General features: G+C 35.7%; 4 protein-coding genes across 4 annotated transcripts; 1 reads left to right on the top strand and 3 right to left on the bottom strand.

Annotated features, from left to right (window-relative positions):
- Positions 1-702: 702 nt before the first annotated feature.
- On the bottom strand, positions 703-1,478 carry LOC119614912 (adult-specific cuticular protein ACP-22-like). The gene is made up of 2 exons (XM_037971005.1): positions 997-1,478; positions 703-932 (listed from the first exon to the last, which is right to left on the bottom strand). Exons 1-2 carry the CDS (start codon positions 1,427-1,429, stop codon positions 703-705), a joined length of 663 nt encoding a protein of 220 aa, XP_037826933.1. The 5' UTR covers positions 1,430-1,478.
- Positions 1,479-5,514: 4,036 nt separating this feature from the next.
- LOC119614915 (adult-specific cuticular protein ACP-22-like) lies at positions 5,515-6,332 on the bottom strand. The gene is made up of 2 exons (XM_037971008.1): positions 5,857-6,332; positions 5,515-5,792 (listed from the first exon to the last, which is right to left on the bottom strand). Exons 1-2 carry the CDS (start codon positions 6,281-6,283, stop codon positions 5,551-5,553), a joined length of 669 nt encoding a protein of 222 aa, XP_037826936.1. The 5' UTR covers positions 6,284-6,332; the 3' UTR covers positions 5,515-5,550.
- A 3,438-nt stretch (positions 6,333-9,770) lies between these two features.
- LOC119614914 (glycine-rich protein DOT1-like) lies at positions 9,771-10,712 on the bottom strand. Its single transcript, XM_037971007.1, has 2 exons — positions 10,189-10,712; positions 9,771-10,126 (listed from the first exon to the last, which is right to left on the bottom strand). Exons 1-2 carry the CDS (start codon positions 10,625-10,627, stop codon positions 9,879-9,881), a joined length of 687 nt encoding a protein of 228 aa, XP_037826935.1. The 5' UTR covers positions 10,628-10,712; the 3' UTR covers positions 9,771-9,878.
- A 2,920-nt stretch (positions 10,713-13,632) lies between these two features.
- Positions 13,633-14,345, top strand: LOC119614916 (glycine-rich protein DOT1-like). The gene is made up of 2 exons (XM_037971009.1): positions 13,633-14,123; positions 14,197-14,345. The coding sequence occupies exon 1, from the start codon at positions 13,700-13,702 to the stop codon at positions 14,036-14,038; it is 339 nt and encodes a 112-aa protein (XP_037826937.1). The 5' UTR covers positions 13,633-13,699; the 3' UTR covers positions 14,039-14,123; positions 14,197-14,345.
- Positions 14,346-22,920: the final 8,575 nt, after the last annotated feature.

Genomic DNA, 22,920 nt, shown 5'->3' with positions numbered 1-22,920 from the left:
AAATATGATGGTTATTGTCATGACTAATTTTTATATTTAGTAGTCTAGACAGGAACCGCTGAATTTGGAAGAAATCATATGTAATATAAAATTTCGTGGGAAAATTGTTCTAAAATTTTTGTTCAAAACTTTGGATTAAATATTGGACCTAGCTCAATTCTGAAGACATTTTCGGATTTAGCACAGATTTTAGTTTTGAATAGAATATTTCGATCGGTCTTGGTCTGAAAGAAAAAAAATCGGGAATTTTGTTGATATATTGCTCCCAGGTCCATTCTAAGTCCATTTTCTGATTAAGCAGAAAAGTGAGTTTGACAAAAGTCTCTAAATTTGACCCAGTGTAACTCAGAGAGTTCTTGTCCGATCTTGTTGAACAAATTTGTCTAAACTACTAACATTGGTACGGAAGACATCGGTTTCATAATCTCGATTTTTTGGCATATATATATGTATGTAAATCTGTCAGTACCTCCGTTCTACCACTAATCACTAACATACCGGAGATAAACTTCTTTTCAAGTCTTTTCAATAGTTTTATAGATTTATAACAGAGATTTATAAAAACCGACAATTAACTTTATTTAACTTAAATTTATTATTAATCGTAACACACGCATAAAACAATAATAGTTATTAACAAATAACAACCATCAAACACAACAACAACAATCATTTCAGTTTAAATTCCCTTAAGATTTTTCATTAATGTTTCTTGCCCTCCTGTTTCTGGACATAAATATAACTCGAAGCATGACCATAACCATGACCATAACCATGACCATAATGATCATCGTGACCATAGTAGTGACCAGCATCATGACCACCATTAGCATGACCCAAAGTATGAACAACAGCATTGAAACCTTTGTGTTTATCGGCAGAATATTCTACAACGCGGGTAGTACCATCAGCTTCCTTAAGGCTATAGCTGCCTGTAGATTTAATTTATTAAAAGAATTGTATTATTTTAAGTTAATTATAATGCTAATAACTTACCCTTGACATTACCACCATCCCGAGATTCCGAATGACTTTTGATGTCACCAGTTTTGGTATCCTTAACGCCATAACTGAAGTCATATTTGGGATAAGCGTAGTAATCATGACTATCATCACCATGACCACCATAGTGACCATCACTATGACCACCATAGTGGCTAATAGAGTGAGAATCAGCAACATCGTGTCCGCCATAATAACCAGCAGCATAATGAACATCAGCATGTCCACCATCATGACCACCGTGGCCACCATCATGACCGCCACCATGACCACCAGCATGACCATGATCAGTAACTACCGCGTAGCCAACTTCCTTGCTTTGACCACCATAACCACCATGACCAGCATCACCATGATGGGTATAATAGCCGGCAACTAAGCCACAAGCACCCACCAATAAAATGCCCGAAATATGAAGGAAACGCATTTTTAATAGGATTATGATAGGATTTGTTGTTTTGGAACTTGCTATAAGAACTGTTGATATTTTAACAATACAACGACTTATTTATACTAATAACTTGATTTAGGTTTCTATTTAGATTAAAAAAATTAAAAACCTTTTTAAAAACCTTGAGTTGAAAATATGAAATATTTGCTTAAACTAAAATAGTTAATTGCTATTTTATATGTATGTTATATAAAAAATAGTTCGAAATTAGTTAGTCAGCAGTTATAGTAAGTAATTAAATATCAATTTATTATTTGCACTAATTTCTTATATGCAAATACCACAAAAGTTCAAAAGTCACAAATGTTTAGAAAATTTCCTACCACACCGAGCTTATTCGATTAACATGATGCCAAATTGTTTAAGAGATTTTTGAAGTAAAAAAAGGATATTAAAGCGTATGCGTTTGTGCTGATGTTTGTAACATCCAACAGTATTAGTTCGACACTCTCCTTAATGTATACCAACCGAATCACAATCACTTTCTTTGCCCATCTGTAAGTCTGTCCGTCTGCCCGTCCATCTATTTGTTTGTCATATATTTACCCATATTTATAAGAAACTAGATTTGTATACCCTATACCACTATATTGGGGAGGGTATTATGCATTTATGCTGATGTTTGTAACACTTAACAGTATTTGGTTCTACACCCACCTTAAAGTATATCAATCGGTTCAGAATCACTTACATTATCCGTCTGTCCCATATGTATAAGAAACTAGATTTGTATACCCTACAACACTAACTATGGTATTATGAGTTTGTGCTGATTTTTGTAACAACAATCTGCTCAGAATCACTTTTTATGTCCGTCCATCGGTATGTCTGTCTGTCTGTTTGCCCAACTTTCAGAAAATCACTTTTTTTGTCAGCAAATTGTTAAAATATTTCTGAATAAAGGTGAAAAACAAATTAAATGCTCTATTATTAAAAAAAAATCATCCACATTTTTAACATACTCACTGGTGTAGGGTATCATATAGTCGGTCACACCCGACTATACATTCTTAGTTGTTTTGATATCGAATTATTTTTCGAGATATCTTAAATTAAGTTTGAAAATTTTAATTTTCCGCCTTATTTTAGACATTATAACCAGTGTTGCCATATTGGCGTTTAAAGTGTAAACTGCACTTTTTATTAACTGTTAGTTTGCCATTTTTTTGTTAAGGAAAAAAATCGAAAATTTTGTAAAAATTTTCCGTACGAATGAACAATTTTAGTATTTATACCCTACACCACTATAGTGGGGATGGTCCTAAACCCACCTTAAAGTATAACAATAGGCTCAGAATCACTTTCTGAGTCGATTAAGCTATGTCCGTCCGTCCGTCCGTCCGTCCATCTGTCTGTCTGTGTATCCATGTAAAGCTTGTGAGCATGCTACAGGTCGCAATTTTCAAGCTAATTTGATGAAATTTGGCAGATACACTTCTTTCAACCTAGGGACAAAAATGGTTGAAATCGGTTCACTATTTCGATTAGCCCCCATACAACCGTACCCCCAGAATAGGGCTTTTGAGCTCATAACTATGTTAAATGTTCCAGTGTCTCAGCAAATTTAGATTTAAATTTAGTTTTATAGAAATTTTAAATGACAATTCCGATTTTTGTAACGATCGGGCCTTATTTGACCCTAGCCCCCATACAATATCCCCTTCAGAAAATAACTTCAAGGTCAAAATTCACTTATAAACACTAATAACAAATTTTTAACATACTCACTGGTAAAGAGTATCATATGGTGACCATGCCCGACTATACATTCATACTTGAACCTTTTAAGGATATTTTTAAATAAGCTCTGATATCACTGGTTATAACAGCATGAAGTCACCTTTAATTCATAAAATTTGTCATGTTGCACAGTGTTATAATGATAAATGCGTAAAAAGGACATGTTTCTGAGTTTAAGTTTTAAATTTGGATCTCAAGGATCCACCAGTGAGGTAGTCAGAGGTCCGCAAAGTAGGACACCTCGGGTATGTTAAATTGTTTTTCGATTGTCTTTCGATCTCAAAACAAATTACACATATAGAATCTCCTCAAACTCGTAGCAATCAATCTTTTTTTAAAGTTTACGAGATATTTGCATTTAAAGTTCAAATTTTTACCGCACTCACACTCCAGTTTTTTTAATAACAGAAATATTTCCTGAAATTCTCCATTTTCTTTTATTCGATTAACATCAAATTTATATATCAAACAGTAAAAGAATTGTTTAATAGTTATGACTGAGTCCAAAGTTATGGGCATTTCAATTTAAAAAATTCCAAAAATATGAATTTTTGCTTTATTTTGGGGATAAAAAGTACTTTTATATTTGTAAGTTACCGACAAAATTTCTAAGAAAATGTAGGGGGATTTTATGCTCTTTCAAAAGCTAACTTTACGCAAAATATTTTAAATGAAAAAATATTTCGAAACTTGTAATTCAAAGCGGACCAGTTCCATCCCAAAAAGGCTTATTTTTATACCCTACACCACTTTAGTGGGGAGGGTATATTGGATTTGTGCTGATGTTTGTAACATACAAAAATATTCATCCTAGACCCACCTTAAAGTATACCAATCGGCTTAGAATCGTTTTCTGAGTCGATTAAGCTATGTCCGTCCGTCTGTCCGTCTGGCTGGCTGTCCATGTAAACCTTGTGCGCAAGGTACAGGTCGCAATTTTCAAGATAATTGAATGAAATTTGGCACGCACGTTTTATTTGACCCAAGGACGAAGCCTATTGAAAATGGTTAAAATCGGTCCATTATTTCACCTAGCCCTCATAGAACAGAACCCCCCGAAAAGATATATCGATAAAATACGGCACAACTAAGTTTTATAGAAGTCTTGATAACCCTGCCAAATTTCATAAAGATCGGGCCCCATTTGACCCTAGCTCCCATACAAAGTCCCCTTCAGAAAATTACTTGAATGTCCCAAATTAACTTATAAACACAAATATCGCGATGAAATTCAGCACAATAAAATATTATGTAAATATAAATATATTCAAAAAATTTTATCGGGCTTAGTCCATATTTGCCCCTAGCCCCCATATAAAGCCTCTTTCAGAAAATTAGTTTTTCATCCATAAATTGCTTAAATGTATCGGAACAAGGGAATATTGAAGATAAATGCTTTATTATGAAAAATAAATCACATTTAATATTCATAACTGGTGTAAGGTATCATATGGTCGGCCACGCCCGACTATACTTTCTTACTTGTTTTTATCTAAAATTCGAATTTAGGTCAAAAATTCTCAAATCGCATAGTCTATAGCAAATTATAGTAAACCATTTTAGATGGCCCAATGTGTTCTTAATCATCCTGTAAAGGCTTTAACTAACCCCGCCTCTGGTATGGATATTTTAGCTAAAATACTAAAGAAATTAAATTTTTGGAATTTTTCCAAATTTTTTTAGGAATTGGGGGATTTGTGATAGGAAATTTCACAATTTCTTTTTAGTTTTACATTCTCAAAGAAAAAGTATATTTGACAGTAAATTTTCGTTAAAAAATTATTCATAAATAGAACTTATACATATATTCGCAACAATTCAACAAGAAACTATTTTTGCCACATTTCTTAAAAAAATATTCCATGAATTTTTGATTTTCAAAGAAATGTATGAATTTCTGAAAAGAAGACTTCAGTAACAATCCAGTGATATATAAAATGTCTACATTGTTCTTTGATCACTTGAAAATTTAAGGAAGTAATATTTAACATCTCATGGTAAAATTGGCTTCCTTTGTTTTTTGTGTTGGATACGTGACGTATACGTAATATTTAATTTTTGATGTCAAAATTTTACCATGAGATATTAAATATTTACTCCTTAATTTTACTTGTGAAAAGGATAAGGTAGACGTATTACATATCAACGGATAGGAAATTAAGTCTAATTTTCAGAAATTCATAAATGTTCGCCTTAAAGTTGTACAGTGTTATGCATCCACTGGAATTCTTAGTTAATAAATAAAAAAAGGAAACACTTATAAAAAAACAAATAATATTATATTGACATTTATTTATCGTAAAAATTTAAAATAACAAACTTTTCAATTATAAATTCAAATAGAGTTTAGTGTTTCACTAATGTTTCTTTCCTTCCTGTTTCTGGACAAAAATATAACTCGAAGCATGACCATAACCATGTCCATATCCATGACCGTAACCATGACCATAATCATCATCGTGACCATAGTAGTGACCAGCATCATGACCACCAGAAGCATGACCCAAAGTATGAACAATAGCATTGAAACCTTTGTGTTTATCGGCAGAATATTCTACAACACGGGTGGTACCATCAGCTTCCTTAAGGCTATAGCTGCCTGTAAATTTAATTTATAAAAAGAATTGTATTATTTTAAGTTAATTATAATGCCAATAACTTACCCTTGACATTACCACCATCTCGTGATTCCGAATGACTTTTGATGTCACCAGTTTTTGTATCCTTAACGCCATAACTGAAGTCATATTTGGGATAAGCATGATAATCGTGACCATCATCACCGTGACCACCATAGTGACCACCATAGTGACCATCATCATGACCACCATAGTGGCTAATAGAGTGAGAATGACCATCACCGTGTCCGCCAGCAGCATAATGACCACCATCATGACCACCATCATGCCCACCACCGTGACCACCACCATAACCACCACCATGACCATGTTCAGTAACTACCGCGTAGCCAACTTCCTTGCTATGACCACCGTAACCTGCATAGCCAGCATCACCATGATAACTGTAATGGCCCGCAACTAAGCCACAAGCGCCCACCAATAAAATAGCAGTAATATTAAAGAAACGCATTTTTCTAACGCAATAAATTATATTTAATCTTATTGAACTTGCTACAAGAACTGTTAATATTTAGAGAATTCAAAGGCTTATTTATACAAATCTCTGAATTAGCTTTATGAAGTTTTAGGCAATTCTGCACTATATCGAAAACCTTGAGTTAAACATTTGCAAAAAAAAGGTTAATTGCATATTTTTAGTTAATATTAAAAGTATTTTGAAAGCTATTAGTCAGCCGCTCTAGTAACTCATTAAGTATTATTTTATTAGTTACACTAATTTCTTATACATTCAACAGCAATATGTTGTTGAGTTTGTGCTGATGTTTGTAACGTTTAAATTTTAAATTGAAAATAATGGTAGAAATATCTAACATCTCATAGTAAAATTGGCTCCCTTTGTTTTTATTCTTTTTCAGCCATAATATGGATACGTGACGTATACGTAATATTTAATTATTGCTGCCACAATTTTACCTCAAAATGTTAAATGTTTTCTACTTAATTTTACATGTGAAGAAGACTAGTTAGACGTTTTATATATCATTGGATTGCTAGTTAAGTCTACTTTTCAAAAACTTTAAAAATTAGCTTTATGTTGATAGCTTTATGTTGATTTTTGGCGAAGACAGACGTTTTCTTTAATTTAAATAAAATTTATATTAATGCATATTTTTTTAATGAAATCTTGCAGCTATATATCGCCACCTGAAATGCAAAAGGGTGTAACAACACTTTTGAAAATTTTACAGGAGAGACAAAAAACTAAATAAAATGAAAGCTATTTTTGTTATAAAAACAATATTTTCTTAGAAGTTTTGTATTTCAACATCGATAAACACGTTTGAATAAAACTGCACCGTCAGACATTGTCTATTATGTTGCTTTTTAGGACTTTCTTACTTGTGGAAATGATAAATTTGTTGTCGCGGCCTTTTGAATGGGCACGGCAAGAAAGCGAGATGGGGACAATAGGAGTCGAAGAATGGGCAACTAGAGGTAGGTGGAGGCAGGGGGGCACTGGCAAGCAAAAAGGTCGAGGGTAAATGGGGGGGGGGGGAGGCGGGGGGGGCAGGGCAGGGGGACGAGAGACGGGCCAGGAGAAGGGAACAAGGAGAAAAAATGGGGAGAGGGGGGGGCAGCGAGCGAGCGACCGACCGAGCGAGCGGACAGCGAGCGAGCGAGCGAGCGAGCGAGCGAGCGAGCGAGCGAGCGAGCGAGAGCGCAGCGAGCGAGCGAGCGAGCGAGCGAGCGAGCGAGCGAGCGAGCTAGCGAGCGAGCGAGCGAGCGAGCGAGCGACGAGCGAGCGAGCGAGCTAGCGAGCGTAGCGAGCGAGCGAGCGCGCGAGAGAGCGAGCGAGCGAGCGAGCGAGGAGCGAGCGAGCGAGAGATCGAGCGAGCTAGCGAGCGAGCGAGCGAGCGAGCGAGCGAGCAGAGCGAGCGAGCGAGCGTAGCGAGCGAGCGAGCGAGCGAGCGACGCGAGCAGCGAGCGAGCGAGCGAGCGAGCGAGCGAGCGAAGCGAGCGAGCGAGCGAGCGAGCGAGCGAGCGAGCGAGCGAGCGAGCGAGCGAGCGAGCGAGCGAGCGAGCGAGCGAGCGAGCGAGCGAGCGAGCGAGCGATGCGAGCGAGCGAGCGAGCGAGCGAGCGGAGCGAGCGAGCGAGCGAGCGAGCGAGCGAGCGAGCGAGCGAGCGAGCGAGCGAGCGAGCGAGCGAGCGAGCGAGCGAGCGAGCGAGCGAGCGAGCGAGCGAGCGAGCGAGCGAGCGAGCGACGAGCGAGCGAGGAGCGAGCGAGGCGAGCGAGCGAGCGAGCTAGCGAGGAGCGAGCGAGCGAGCGAGCGAGCGAGCGAGCGAGCGAGCGAGCGAGCGAGCGAGCGAGCGAGCGAGGAGCGAGCGAGCGAGCGAGCGAGAGAGCGAGCGAGCGAGCGAGCGAGCGAGCGAGCGAGCGAGCGAGCGAGCTAGCGAGCGAGCGAGCGAGCGAGCGAGCGAGCGAGCGAGCGAGCGAGCGAGCGAGCGAGCGAGCGAGCGAGCGAGAGCGAGCGAGCGAGCGAGCGAGCGAGCGAGCGAGCGAGCGAGCGAGCGAGGAGCGAGCGAGCGAGCGAGCGAGGAGCGAGCGAGCGAGCGAGCGAGCGAGCGAGCGAGCGAGCGAGCGAGCGAGGAGCGAGCGAGCGAGCGAGCGAGCGAGCGAGCGAGCGATCGAGCGAGCGAGCGAGCGAGCGAGCGAGCGAGCGAGCGAGCGAGCGAGCGAGCGAGCGAGCGAGCGAGCGAGCGAGCGAGCGAGCGAGCGAGCGAGCGAGCGAGCGAGCGAGCGAGCGAGCGAGCGAGCGAGCGGAGCGAGCGAGCGAGCGAGCGAGCGAGCGAGCGAGCGAGCGAGCGAGCGAGCGAGCGAGCGAGCGAGCGAGCGAGCGAGCGAGCGAGCGAGCGAGCGAGCTAGCGAGCGAGCGAGCGAGCGAGCGAGCGAGCGAGCGAGCGAGCGAGCGAGCGAGCGAGCGAGCGAGCGAGCGAGCGAGCGAGCGAGCGAGCGAGCGAGCGAGGCAGCATCGAGCGAGGCGAGCGAGCTAGCGAGCAGCGAGCGAGCGAGCGAGCGAGCGAGAGCGAGCGAGCGAGCAGCAGCAGCGATGCGAGCCGAGCGAGCGGCGAGGAGCGAGCGAGAGAGCGAGCGAGCGAGCGAGCTAACGCTAGGAGCAGCGAGGAGGAGCTAGCGAGGCGCAGCAGCGAGCGATCGAGCTAGCGAGGGCGAGCTAGCGATTATCTATCTATTCTATCGATCTATCTAGCTATCTAGCTACTAGCTATCTATCTAGCACGCGCTATCTATCTATCTATCTATCTATCTATCTATCTATCTATCTATCTATCTATCTATCTATCCTATCTATCTATCTATCTATCTATCTATCTATCATCATCTATCTATCTATCTATCTATCTATCTATCTATCTATCTATCTATCTATCTATCTATCTATCTATTCATCTAAAATATTATTTAATTTGTGTTTTTTTTTATACAAATTTACTCTTGATGAAAATATTTAATTGTTTACAATACTTCCTATTGGTCAATTCAGCTTTATTTAACGATCTACAGCTAATCTGCAGGGTTCTCACTAAGAACCTGCTTTAATTCAAAATTTCAGATATTTTGATCATTTGTTACTTATTTAAGGATTTATGTCTAAATAGTTCATACAAAATCCATTTTTAATGGAATAATGGAGTTATTACTGTTCCCTTTTTATTAATTAAGGGACTTGTAACCCAATATATAAGTATTCATATAAAATTCCTTTTAGTTTATTCTTATTTATTCCATTTGTCATGCCAGATTTTTCGATTTGATCCAATTGTGAGGAGTCTCAAAATAATATTCTTAAGCGATTGTAAAATTGGTCTTATCCGAAAAAATACTCAAACTACAGGCAATGTACATATGTCAGTAAAATAATTATTAAAAATGTTGACAAAAAAAATTAAATTTGTATTAAAAAGAAATCTATAAATAAACAATATTCTCTTTTATTTTATTTGCATTTATTAATCGTTATTGTACTCGCATAACAAATCACATTTTCAACATTTCAGTCAACATTTAAATTCCCTTTAGTATTCATTAATATTTCTTTCCTTCTTGTTTCTTAACAAAAATATAACTTGAGGCTTGACCATAACCATGTCCGTATCCATGACCGTAACCATGACCATGACCATAATGATTACCGTGACCATAATAATGACCAGCAGCATGAGCACCAGAAGCCTGACCCAAAGTATGGACAACAGCATTAAAACCTTTGTGTTTATCGGCAGAATATTCTACAACACGGGTAGTGCCATCAGCTTCCTTAAGGCTATAGCTTCCTGTAAGTTTAATTTATTAAAAGAATTATATTATTTTAAATAATTTCATGCCAATAACTTACCCTTGACATTACCACCATCACGGGATTCCGAATGACTTTTGATGTCACCAGTTTTGGTATCCTTAACGCCATAACTGAAGTCATATTTGGGATAAGCGTAGTAATTATGACTATCATCACCATGACCACCATAGAGTCCACCGTAATGACCACCATAGTGACCATCACCATGACCACCATAGTGGGCAATAGAGTGAGAATGGCCATCACCGTGTCCACCATAATAAGCAGAAGCATAATGACCAGCAGCATGATTACCCCCATGACCGCCACCGTGACCGCCACCATAGCCATGATCAGTAACTACAGAGTAGCCAACTTCCTTGCTTTGACCACCGTAACCACCATGACCAGCATCACCATGATGACTATAATATCCGGCCACAACTAAGCCACAAGCGCCCACCAATAAAATACCAGTAATACTTAGGAAACGCATGTTTTAAAGGAATAACTTCTATTCTAAATGTTATTTGATGTTATCGAACTTGCTGAAGGAACTGTTAATATTTGGAGATTTTTATGACTTATTTATACTAAAATAATTAGATTTATTTTCGACACCTTTTTAAAAACCTTGAATTAGCTTTTGTAGTTAATTGCATATTTATTATATTTGAACTTAAACAATTGTCTTTAAATTATGTAGTTAGTCAGTCGCTATAATACGTCATTAAGTAGCAGCAATTTACCATAAACATTTTTTGCACTTACCTGAAAAACTTAGCTTGATCAAAGAACGTTCAAAAGCTTTTGTTTTTAATCTAAAACAAAAATTACCTAAAATTCGTAATATGCCTTTATTTACTTGCTAAGTTCAATTATGGATCAATATTCATGATTTAGACTATGTCAAGAAAGCTAGAACAAAGTTAGAACATCGAAAGCGAAGTTCGTGGTATTTGGGCCGATTTGCTTACTTGACTTATGGGGAACATATCGTCCAGTGAGTTCATTGACATCGATTGCACATTCATATTAAAAGGGCTCCAAATACTGATCCGAATATGATCCGAGATAGATCCAAAAAACTATAGTTAAAAATATAAAATGATAATTTCCTTTTTTTGGGAATTTTGCTTAATTCTCACTTTTTTATGGACCACTTTTTGATTTAAAATTAAAAGCTAAACGAAAGCAAGTTCGATAGAATTACTTAAGATCTGGATTATCAAAGATTTGGTGCCTACAGAAACTACAGTTCAATACACATACGGATAGACAGATAGACGGACGTGATAGACAATCGACTTCGCAAATCAACGATCGTAAAGTGAAACTGTATAAATTGCAAATCAAGTAGTGAACTTATATACACCTTTCTCATGGATACCACCTACTAGGCACGTACCTTAATGCTACCACAATCCCGGGTAATAGATGGGTTACTAATACCTTTAGTCTCTCAGGTCAAAAAACTGGGAGAGTCTAACGAAGGAACCTAACCAGTTGCAGGGAAATTTTATCGGTTTATAGACTGATGATGCGGTAAAATATCTCATAGATACCACCTACTAGGCACGTACCTTAATGCTACTACAATCCCGGGTAATAGATGGGTTACTAATACCTTTAGTCTCTCGGGTCAAAAAACTGGGAGAGTCTAACGAAGGAACCTAACCAGTTGCAGGAAAATTTTATCGGTTATAGACTGATGATGCGGTAAAATATTTTGTAAGGTGTTTGATGTTGTTACCGTAAAGACTACGACTCCTCGTAGGAGTGACTGTGGGGTGACTGTTAGATACGGGATCAGAAAATTAGGGAATCAGAAGTATGCTGAGCTTATCGAACCGCATACCCAAAATTAATATGTCGGATTTTTTTCTCTATGAGTATGTTGGGTTGGGTGATGGATATCAAGATAGGTTAAGGGTTTACTCTGTTCACAGCGAGTCTGAGTAATAACTTGTATTTGGTTTATTTGATGGATTTGTAAATCGTTCTCCAGGTGCAATTGCCGAAGCGAGAAATGCTATTCCATCATCATGTTGGTAAACGAAAATGATGCTTCTTAAACACCTTGGAAGTAATGGTCAGAGAATAAATAGCTCAAGTATTCGATCAAAGTGCGATCAAAAATTATATATGGTGCAGGAACCGCCATATATAAAAGTTGATACCTATCTGTTCCTTACCACCACCCCTGGGTACTTTACCTTAGTGTCATTGCAATCCCGAGATATGGAGGTGCTACAAATATCTTCATTCTGGAACTAATAACTGCTGGTATCAAATGCATCCTCGGTCTTTCCTTGGAAGTGATAAGTTTTTGCTATAATTCCTTGTTTCTAGGAACGGTACAAACCACAGAGTAGGCTGTGGAATAAAATGTTGAAACAGAGCGGATAACACAAAGATTGGGTGTAAGATGTTGTTTGTCTGTGGAATATATGTTGTATCTGATGGAAGAGATGGGCGATGGATGAAATGTTGATGCTAATGGATGCTCGATGTTGAGTAGATGAAACTTTGATCTTAGTATTATGGATGATTTTCCTTCATGGTTGAGTGTGTTTGGAGTTTACTCTAATCATGCTTAACACAAAACTGTAGGTCCTAATGGCCTAGGAAGTAAGTCTTGTCAAATTGTATATATATGGAGTCCACGCTTTGGTCTACCAGTCACGTCTCTAGGTGCTGTTGACGAATCAATAGAGGCCATCCCAACTGTGTGGTTGTAAACCGAAGTGATGATTTTGCATCTCGGAAGATACGCAACGGACCAGCTTTTGTCAGAGATTAGATAGCTCGAGTTCTTGGGCAAAAACGCAGACACAAACTACACCACCGTGAAATAAGGTCGTCATGGCAGGTGTTCACATAAAGCATTTCGACTTCCGACTGTTCCTTAAGGATCACAAAGGGGGCGATGATTGATCGTCTCTAACTCACTGTACACTGACGGAATAAGACCGACATATATACGTATATGTATATGCTTCTCAAGAAAATGAAAAAAGGGTTATTATTTCCCTAAAATACTTAACTGTCTTGAAAACATTGCCCTCAATATAAAGATGCGGGACTTTGAGACATGTATGTATATTAGAATGTTTCCAGTTTGACCGATACTCATGTGCTGAAAGTTTAATCTAAATCGGTAAAATCTAAACCATGCTCCACTTGAGTCAAAGCTACAAATCTGGGAAACTGCTTAGAGGTTAACGATTTTGCTAAAATTTTCATCATGAGAGTTTCTTTCTGATCAATCTCTACGAGTATATTGAATAATTCAAATTTGTGTTTTTGCATTTTTAAAATTAATTATTGTCTATTACAGCTATGGAATTTTTGACCATTTCATATGCAATTATATAATTACTGACTCACATTGAGCTTAACAACTTTAAAATAAATCAATGATTAATATGTATTAACATTGTTAAATATTTATTTAAAAAAAATATAAATAGTTTAGCAAAATCTTAAAATATTAACAGTTTCTTAAGAAACATTAACAACTTAATACATTATTTTAATTACGTATTAATTCCGTTTTCTTGACAATATGCGTCTATTAAGCTCAATAGCGGTAATGGTGCTTTTGTGCGGTTTGGCTGCCGCAGGACATTTTCATCATGAGGGTCATGGTGGTGGCGGTGGTGGCAAAGAGGTCGGTTATAGTGTGGTAACCTCACATGGAGCTGGTGGTCATGGTGGTGGTGGTGGTCATGGTGCTGGTGGTCATGGTTCTGGTGGCCATGGTGCTGGTGGTCATGGTTCTGGTGGCCATGGTGCTGGTGGTCATGGTTCCAAACATGGTTATGATGGTGGTCATGCTGCTTTCGGTGGCGGTTATGGCGGTCATGATGATGACGATGGCCATGGTCATTATGCCCCATCCTAAATATGAATTTGATTATGGTGTTAAGACTCGAAAACCGGTGACATTAAAAGTCAATCAGAAGCCAGAGATGGTCACAAAGTTAAGGGTATGTTAGAATTTATAATCTTTAATATATCTACCTGAATATATCTATCTAAAAATCTATTTTTCCTATATAGGCAGCTATACTTTAAAAGAAGCCGATGGCACAACTCGTCATGTCGAATACTCTTCCGATATAAAAGAAGGGATTTACAGCTGTTGTTCATAAACTAGGAGAAGCTACGGCAGCTGATGGTGGACATGGTGGCCAAGGGGGTTATGGTGGTCATGGATCACATGGTGGTCATGGCGGTAAAGCCGACAGTTATGTTATTGTGAAGAAACATGAAGGCAAGAAATATTAAATGTTATGTTCGTTTATAATCAATCAACTTGATCCCCGATTGCAAAATGACCCAACCAAATTTTATATAAACAAACAAACAAATAAAATTAAAAAAATGTAATTCAAATCATTTTAAATGCTTGAATTTATAATTAAATTTTAAGTCCAATAAAAGCTATAATACTACGTTGAAATCGTAAAAAATGCATAGAATCAGTTAATTCCTTTATAGGATTGTTCAGTTGCTCTATGGGTCTCTCACTACAAAATTATTTTGTGTACCAAAATACTCTAAAACAATTTTACAATTACTTTTATTGTAATCTGGTCAAAATTTCGGAATTTTTGAGACCCACTTTGCAAAGATTGTATAAACTTATTTTAACATATTGTACTGTGATCAAAGTTTTTAATTGGTGGTGGGGATCTGACGACCCTTTCAACAAATTTTTAAAAATCCAGTTCCCCTGTAAACTTTATGGATTATATAATAACACAAGGATGTACATGGTTAATGTTAGTTAGTTTAAATTAAGTGACCCAACTTTTGAAAACGATATTATTCGATCGGGATGAAATTTGCATCAATGTTAGTCCTATTGAAAGTAGTATAGATACAACATGATCGGCCAAGAACTCTTTATGTTATAGTTAGTTACAGTTTGATATTTTTTTTTTTAAATTGGTTCAAATTTCACCCCGCTCAGAAGACATTGGGTCACTTGACATGAAATTCCCCATATCTCTATGTAACAACTACACCGATTTTTTTAAAATTTGGAACATAGATCATATATTGGGATTATAATGGGGAAAAGGAGATGAAAACGGTAACATGTTTGTTTATTCTTTTGTCTACAGTTTCTTTTTTCGTACAAGAAGCCAATCAAACTGATGGTCACCTCTTATTCCTCTTAAAACTTATTATTTTATTATCTTAAATCGTCGATAGATCCTTAACAAGATGTCGAAGTGCTTTACGTAAACATCTGCCGTGTCGGCCTTATTTCAAGGTGGTACTTTTTCAACCACTGGGTGAGCTGACTAAACGACTTACCACCGCCCCCTTGTGCTTCTTACACACAGGTGGCAATTTTTGTGCATAGTTTTTCCGGTCCATGTACAAGCACTTTGCTCAAGTACTCGAGCTAATTAGTCTCTGGCCATTGCTTAACTTCGGAGATGCTAAAACATCACTTCCGTTTACAACCATGCAGATGAGATGGCATTTGTTGAGTCGGTAACAGTACCTAGAGGCGTATTCGGTAGACCGAAACATGATATGCAGTACTATTTAGACTTCTATAACTTAACTAAATTTTGCCGATTTTTGTTGAGAAACTAGAACATAATTATTTGTTCAAAAGTACTATTCGAGGGGTATGAATGTATGAGGGCTAGGTAAAATAATGGATCGATTTTGACCATTTTCAATAGGCCTTGAATCAAAAGAAGATTATGTGCTAAATTTCATCAAATTATCTTAGAAATTGCCGCCTGTATCGTGCGCACAAGGTTTACATGGAAACACAGACAGACGGATGGACGGACATTGATTCAGAAAGTGATTTTGATTGGTATACTTTAAGGTAGCTGTAGAACCAGTATTTTTGGGTGTTACAAACATCAGCCCAACGCATAATACCCTCCCCAAAGTAATGTAAACTATACTTAAAAAAGATAATATCATATAAAATTGTCTTATATAACCGAACACTTACCATTTTAATGAAAATTTAACATCTTGTTAATCCACCTTTCGAATTATTAAGAAAAACTTTGAAATTACCAATATCATACTTACTTTTCAGAACGTCTTCTTCTAAATAAAACTCTTATTCCTTTATATTCTATATTAAAAATGTCTAAATTTTCTTTTATTTCATATAACGACCAAAGAAATACGAAACGTTTTTCACATCTTTTATAACGTAAATAAAACGACGATTAACGGTAAAACGTCTTCTTTTAACAGCACTTACGGGAGCTATACGCAAAACTAGAATTTAGAAAAAAATTGGATTTATTACAATAATCAGCATCATTTATAAATATAACCCCCGAAAAGACAATTTACACGTTCACATTCACGTCCAAGTCGAGCAGTTAAGCCAAAAATTATTATATCTTAAAACCCCACTTACGTTGAAACAGGCTGGAAATGTTTACCCATATTTTAACATGCTGGATTAAACTTAAAAAACTAAGTATAGTTTTACTTAAAATTAAATTTAGTTTATATTTTTAAAAAAAAAATTCTTAACCCATCAAAAATAATACCAAAATTGTTTATATAAAAATTGTGATTTCTCTTAGATCCAAGTTCATTTGGATCAAATGGTGATTATATTGTAAATTTTTTTAAAATTTCTTAACATCTCCTTTAAATAATACAAATTTTTGTTTGCTAAGAGGCTGTAATAAATGGTCTATCAATCATAAAAATATCGGGTGATACGATTCTCGAACTTCGCTCTCTGCAACACATTACTATGCAAAAATAAAATTAGAAAAATTATATAAGGAATATTATAAGGAACTTAAGATATTTTTATATAAAAGAGACCTATCAAAACGTAGTTGGACCATATATTACTACTCATATATGTATGTATAGTAGTTACTGAAAGGTATTCCTAAATATATATAGAGGTTTGGAACAAACAAGAACTAACTTTACACTTTTAAAATGTAAAAATTTGTTTACGATATTTATACTAAGGTTGCGTAAATCGACTTTTGACCTATTCGGGGGGTTCAGTTGTATGGGGGCTAGGTGAAATAATGGACCAATGTTAACCACTTTCAATAGGATTCGTCTCTGGTACAGTTAAAGATCATGTGCTAAATTATCATTGAATTATCTTCAAAATTGCGACCTGTAGCTTGATTACAAAGTTTACATGGACGGACGGTCGACTCAGAAAATGATTCTAAGCCGATTGGTATACTTTAAGTAATAGGACCAATATTATTGTGCGTTACAAACATCAGCACAAATCCAATATACCCTCCCCACTAAAGTGGTCTAGGCTATAAAAAGTCCCTTCGAAAAAGTAAATTTTTAAAATATTCTTCTGAAAAATACTTCAAAAACTTTGTGTCTATGTTATCAACGATATTGTCTTATGATCTGAAAGTCCCTCTATATATGTATGCATTCATAGTTTTGTTATAAATCAGGCAACTTATTTCGTAAGATCTTCTACTAGTTAATCTATGTTAAAAAACAGACTAAGAAGTTACTCTAAATGATCTTTAAATATATCCAGAAGTGTGTTCTAACATTAACTCAAACTTTTAATATACTAGCATATCTACTGATATGGTACGATATGTTCACAGTACAAGAGGAATCTATGGGGTCTATTAAAAATCCAATTATATTAAAAATGTATAAGAAAAAGCCAATTATTACTAATCTAAATTATTTATTTTTGGAATTGCTTTCAAATTTTCACCAATTTTTTAATGCGTTAATTAAATTTTTTAAAAATAAATTTACAATTGCTTAACACTTCCTTTAAAGAATATAAATTTATTCTTATTTATCACAGTCCAATGAAAAGGTCTATCGATATTAAAGTTTTTGGGTCTTCGGGGCATCGAGTTTAACATCATGATCATGCTCTGTAACAATTAATTAAATAAGTAAATACAATAAAGTTTTGAAGAACATATAGTAGTAGGATCAACAAATTTTTTATATTTGCTCATAAAGGGGGAGATGGAGAAAGAAGAGACGCGAGAGCAAAGAAGAGGCAGAAGAAACGGAAAAGGGGGGAACGGGGAAAAAAAAGGGAAGGGACGCGCACAAAAGAAGCGAGGGGGGGGAGAGGGGGGGAACGCGAGGACGAAGACCGAGAAAGGACGAAAGGGAGAAAGACGAGCGGAGCTATCTAGCGAGCGAGAGCGAGCGAGCGAGCGAGCGAGCGAGCGAGCGAGCGAGCGAGCGAGGATCGAGCGAGCGAGCGAGGAGCGAGCGACGAGCGAGCGAGCGAGCGGAGCGAGCGAGCTAGCGATCGAGTATCTATCATATCTATCTATCTATATCTATCTATACTATCTATCTATATCTATCTATCTATCTATCTATCTATCTATCTATCTATCTATCTATCATCTATCTATCTATCTATCGATTATTTTTCAAATTTTCAGAATTCACATGCCTAATCAAGGAGCTTCAACGCTGATAGGGCACTACTAGTTAATTATATAACGATATATTAATTAAACATATTTTTATATTTATTTAAAATACATACACACTTCCTCTAAACAATACATTTTCATTATTATTAAGTACAGTATAATAAAGGTCTATTTATCTCAAAAAGTTTCAATTGTTTTTGCAAACGTTCCGCAAAGCATCTTCTTTTTGATCGCTTAAAAGTACAATTTAAAAAAAGTTTAAAACCATAGAAAACGAAGTCATGAGTAGATTGTATTTGATTAGTGTTTACATTAAACATTTTTTAATGTTATACAATAATTTAACATTTATATTGCATATTTGTGAGTCTTAAGCACATAACGAAAAAATTGTAACAGACTTCAGAATTAGTAATAAGATTATGATTCTGCTTTCAGCACAGACATGGTATTAGTCACTAATTCGATACATAATCAAAGAAAACATTTAGACCTACAAATTCCTCTAACAATATGTGTTTTTTCGAAAACATTTTAGAAATAATAAAATTAAACTTTTCGAATTCTCAAAATTTTTTTATATTATGATTTTTAACCAATTACATTTTTGAATATATTTTATATGTTTAAACAATTTTAAAATTCTTTAAAATTCCTTTAAAGAATATAATTTTATTCGAATTTACTAGAACATAATAAAATGGTCTATCCGCCGTGAAATGTTTTGGGGGCTCCTTATAAACTGGTGCTCGATGCCTCACCTTAGTTAAAACTATACAAAAATTTAATAATTTAAATGAGTTATTTATAAAACACAAGGACCCAAAAAGATATATAATATTACTACTTTAAGCGTTTTAACAAATAATTATATATGTAAGTATGTAGAATGTTGCAAATTCTAAGTTAATAGCAAGTTAGAGGATTAATTTAGAAAGCTTTAATAATAAATAAATAATGGATTAGGTCTGGAAAAAAATCATTAAATGCTTTCAATATCCAAAAACCTAAATTCCTAAAGAATTTTATTGCGATATCATAATTAAGTAATGAGTTGGGATTAAGTGTTTTTTAGAAGATGGAGCTATGACCAGTTATGGACCTATCCGGAAAAAACTTGACAGAATAAATTCTATATATATACAAACCATATTCGAGCATAATCCTGTTCTGATAGCATGAATTCCTTATGATTAGTTAATTTTCGGAAATGGACTTTATATGAAAGCTATGGGAGCTATGATCAATTATGGGCCGAACCGGAAAAAATTGTACAGAATGATTTATATGTATGTTGCAGATAAACCCACAATAGTGGTGGTTAGTGTTAGTCATTAAGTTCACACATAATTAAAGACAATTTCAAGACCTTAATATCTGTCTAACAATAAAGTTCTAAATGTACTTTCGAAAAAAAAAAAAAAATATAAAAATAAAATAATTAAAAATTTCCAAATATATAATCCTTTATTTTATGCTTCTTAACGAATTGTTAATTTAATTTCACTTAATTAATTTAAAATTTCTTTACATTTCCTTTTAAAGAACATAATGTTATATTTATTACTAAAGCATAATAAAATGGTCTATTCGCAGTGAAATGTTTCGGGGGTTCCTTAAACATGATCATCGAGCACTCCACCATAACAATGGCTATACAAAAATTAAATTTGTTTAAAAGAGTTATGAAACATAAAACACAATTATTTAAACATATAACAGTGATAGAAAGCTTTTATTAATGATATATAAAATATTAAAAAAGAGTGTTTAGGTTAGAAAATTAACAAATATTATAATATATTTTGCAGATATTTAATTACTCAAAGACGATTATAATTAAGCATAGAATTTCGGCTAAATTTTTATAAAATTATAATATATTATGTACATCTAATCATGTCTTATTTAGTCGGGTTTTAGCGTATTATAGTACGTGTTAAAATTTGTTTATAGTTCCTTTAAACAGCACAAGTTTTTTTCCTATTTATGATGTTGTAATAAATGATCTATTAGAGAGAAATATTTAGGTAGTTCCTCAAAACTGAGCATCGTGCGCAATTCCATAACCATAGCTATGTAAAATAAAATTTAATAAATTGAATAAAAAGCAACAATCACATTGATATATTTTTTAAATATAAAACAAGAGTCACAAAACTTTATTAATATTTGAAACAGATAAGTGAATATGAAGAATATTAAATATCGAATTTATACATCATCCAATCCAATCATAGTCTAGTCTATAGTATAGTCTATAGTCTAGTCTATAGTCTAGTCTATAGTCTAGTCTATAGTCTAGTCTAGTCTAGTAGTCTATAGTCTAGTATATAGTCTAGTCTATAGTCTAGTCTATAGTCTAGTCTATAGTCTAGTCTATAGTCTAGTCTATAGTCTAGTCTATAGTCTAGTCTATAGTCTAGTCTATAGTCTAGTCTATAGTCTAGTCTATAGTCTAGTCTATAGTCTAGTCTATAGTCTAGTCTATAGTCTAGTCTATAGTCTAGTCTATAGTCTAGTCTATAGTCTAGTCTATAGTCTAGTCTATAGTCTAGTCTATAGTCTAGTCTATAGTTTAGTCTATAGTCTAGTCTATAGTCTAGTCTATAGTCTAGTCTATAGTCTAGTCTATAGTCTAGTCTATAGTCTAGTCTATAGTCTAGTCTATAGTCTAGTCTATAGTCTAGTCTATAGTCTAGTCTATAGTCTAGTCTATAGTCTAGTCTATAGTCTAGTCTATAGTCTAGTCTATAGTCTAGTCTATAGTCTAGTCTATAGTCTAGTCTATAGTCTAGTCTATAGTCTAGTATAGTCTAGTCTATAGTCCAGTCTATAGTCTAGTCTATAGACTAGTCTATAGTCTAGTCTATAGTCTAGTCTATAGTCTAGTCTATAGACTAGTCTATAGTCTAGTCTATAGTCTAGTCTATAGTCTAGTCTATAGTCTAGTCTATAGTCTAGTCTATAGTCTAGTCTATAGTCTAGTCTATAGTCTAGTCTATAGTCTAGTCTATAGTCTAGTCTATAGTCTAGTCTATAGTCTAGTCTATAGTCTAGTCTATAGTCTAGTCTATAGTCTAGTCTATAGTCTAGTCTATAGTCTAGTCTATAGTCTAGTCTATAGTCTAGTCTATAGTCTAGTCTATAGTCTAGTCTATAGTCTAGTCTATAGTAGTCTATAGTCTAGTCTATAGTCTAGTCTATAGTCTAGTCTATAGTCTAGTCTATAGTCTAGTCTATAGTCTAGTCTATAGTCTAGTCTATAGTCTAGTCTATAGTCTAGTCTATAGTCTAGTCTATAGTCTAGTCTATAGTCTAGTCTATAGTCTAGTCTATAGTCTAGTCTATAGTCTAGTCTATAGTCTAGTCTATAGTCTAGTCTATAGTCTAGTCTATAGTCTAGTCTATAGTCTAGTCTATAGTCTAGTCTATAGTCTAGTCTATAGTCTAGTCTATAGTCTAGTCTATAGTCTAGTCTAGTCTAGTCTATAGTCTAGTCTATAGTCTAGTCTATAGTCTAGTCTATAGTCTAGTCTATAGTCTAGTCTATAGTCTAGTCTATAGTCTAGTCTATAGTCTAGTCTATAGTCTAGTCTATAGTCTAGTCTATAGTCTAGTCTATAGTCTAGTCTATAGTCTAGTCTATAGTCTAGTCTATAGTCTAGTCTATAGTCTAGTCTATAGTCTAGTCTATAGTCTAGTCTATAGTCTAGTCTATAGTCTAGTCTATAGTCTAGTCTATAGTCTAGTCTATAGTCTAGTCTATAGTCTAGTCTAGTCTAGTCTATAGTCTAGTCTAGAGTCTAGTCTATAGTCTAGTCTATAGTCTAGTCTATAGTCTAGTCTATAGTCCTAGTCTATAGTCTAGCCTATAGTCTAGTCTATAGTCTAGTCTATAGTCTAGTCTATAGTCTAGTCTATAGTCTAGTCTATAGTCTAGTCTATAGTCTAGTCTATAGTCTCGTCTATAGTCTAGTCTATAGTCTAGTCTATAGTCTAGTCTATAGTCTAGTCTATAGTCTAGTCTATAGTCCAGTCTATAGTCTAGTCTATAGTCCAGTCTATAGTCTAGTCTATAGTCTAGTCTATAGTCTAGTCTATAGTCTAGTCTATAGTCTAGTCTATAGTCTAGTCTGTAGTCTAGTCTATAGTCTAGTCTATAGTCTAGTCTATAGTCTAGTCTGTAATCTAGTCTATAGTCTAGTCTATAGTCTAGTCTGTAATCTAGTCTATAGTCTAGTCTATAGTCTAGTCTATAGTCTAGTCTATAATCTAGTCTATAGTCTAGTCTATAGTCTAGTCTATAGTCTAGTCTATAGTCTAGTCTATAGTCTAGTCTATAGTCTAGTCTATAGTC

The sequence above is a fragment of the Lucilia sericata genome, unplaced genomic scaffold (genome assembly GCF_015586225.1).
Source record: "Lucilia sericata isolate MDLA Ls3-8-SP2 unplaced genomic scaffold, ASM1558622v1 Contig003651F_arrow, whole genome shotgun sequence".
In the NCBI taxonomy this organism is placed as follows: Eukaryota; Metazoa; Arthropoda; class Insecta; order Diptera; family Calliphoridae; genus Lucilia; species Lucilia sericata.
This window is presented reverse-complemented; position numbering and strand designations above follow the sequence as displayed.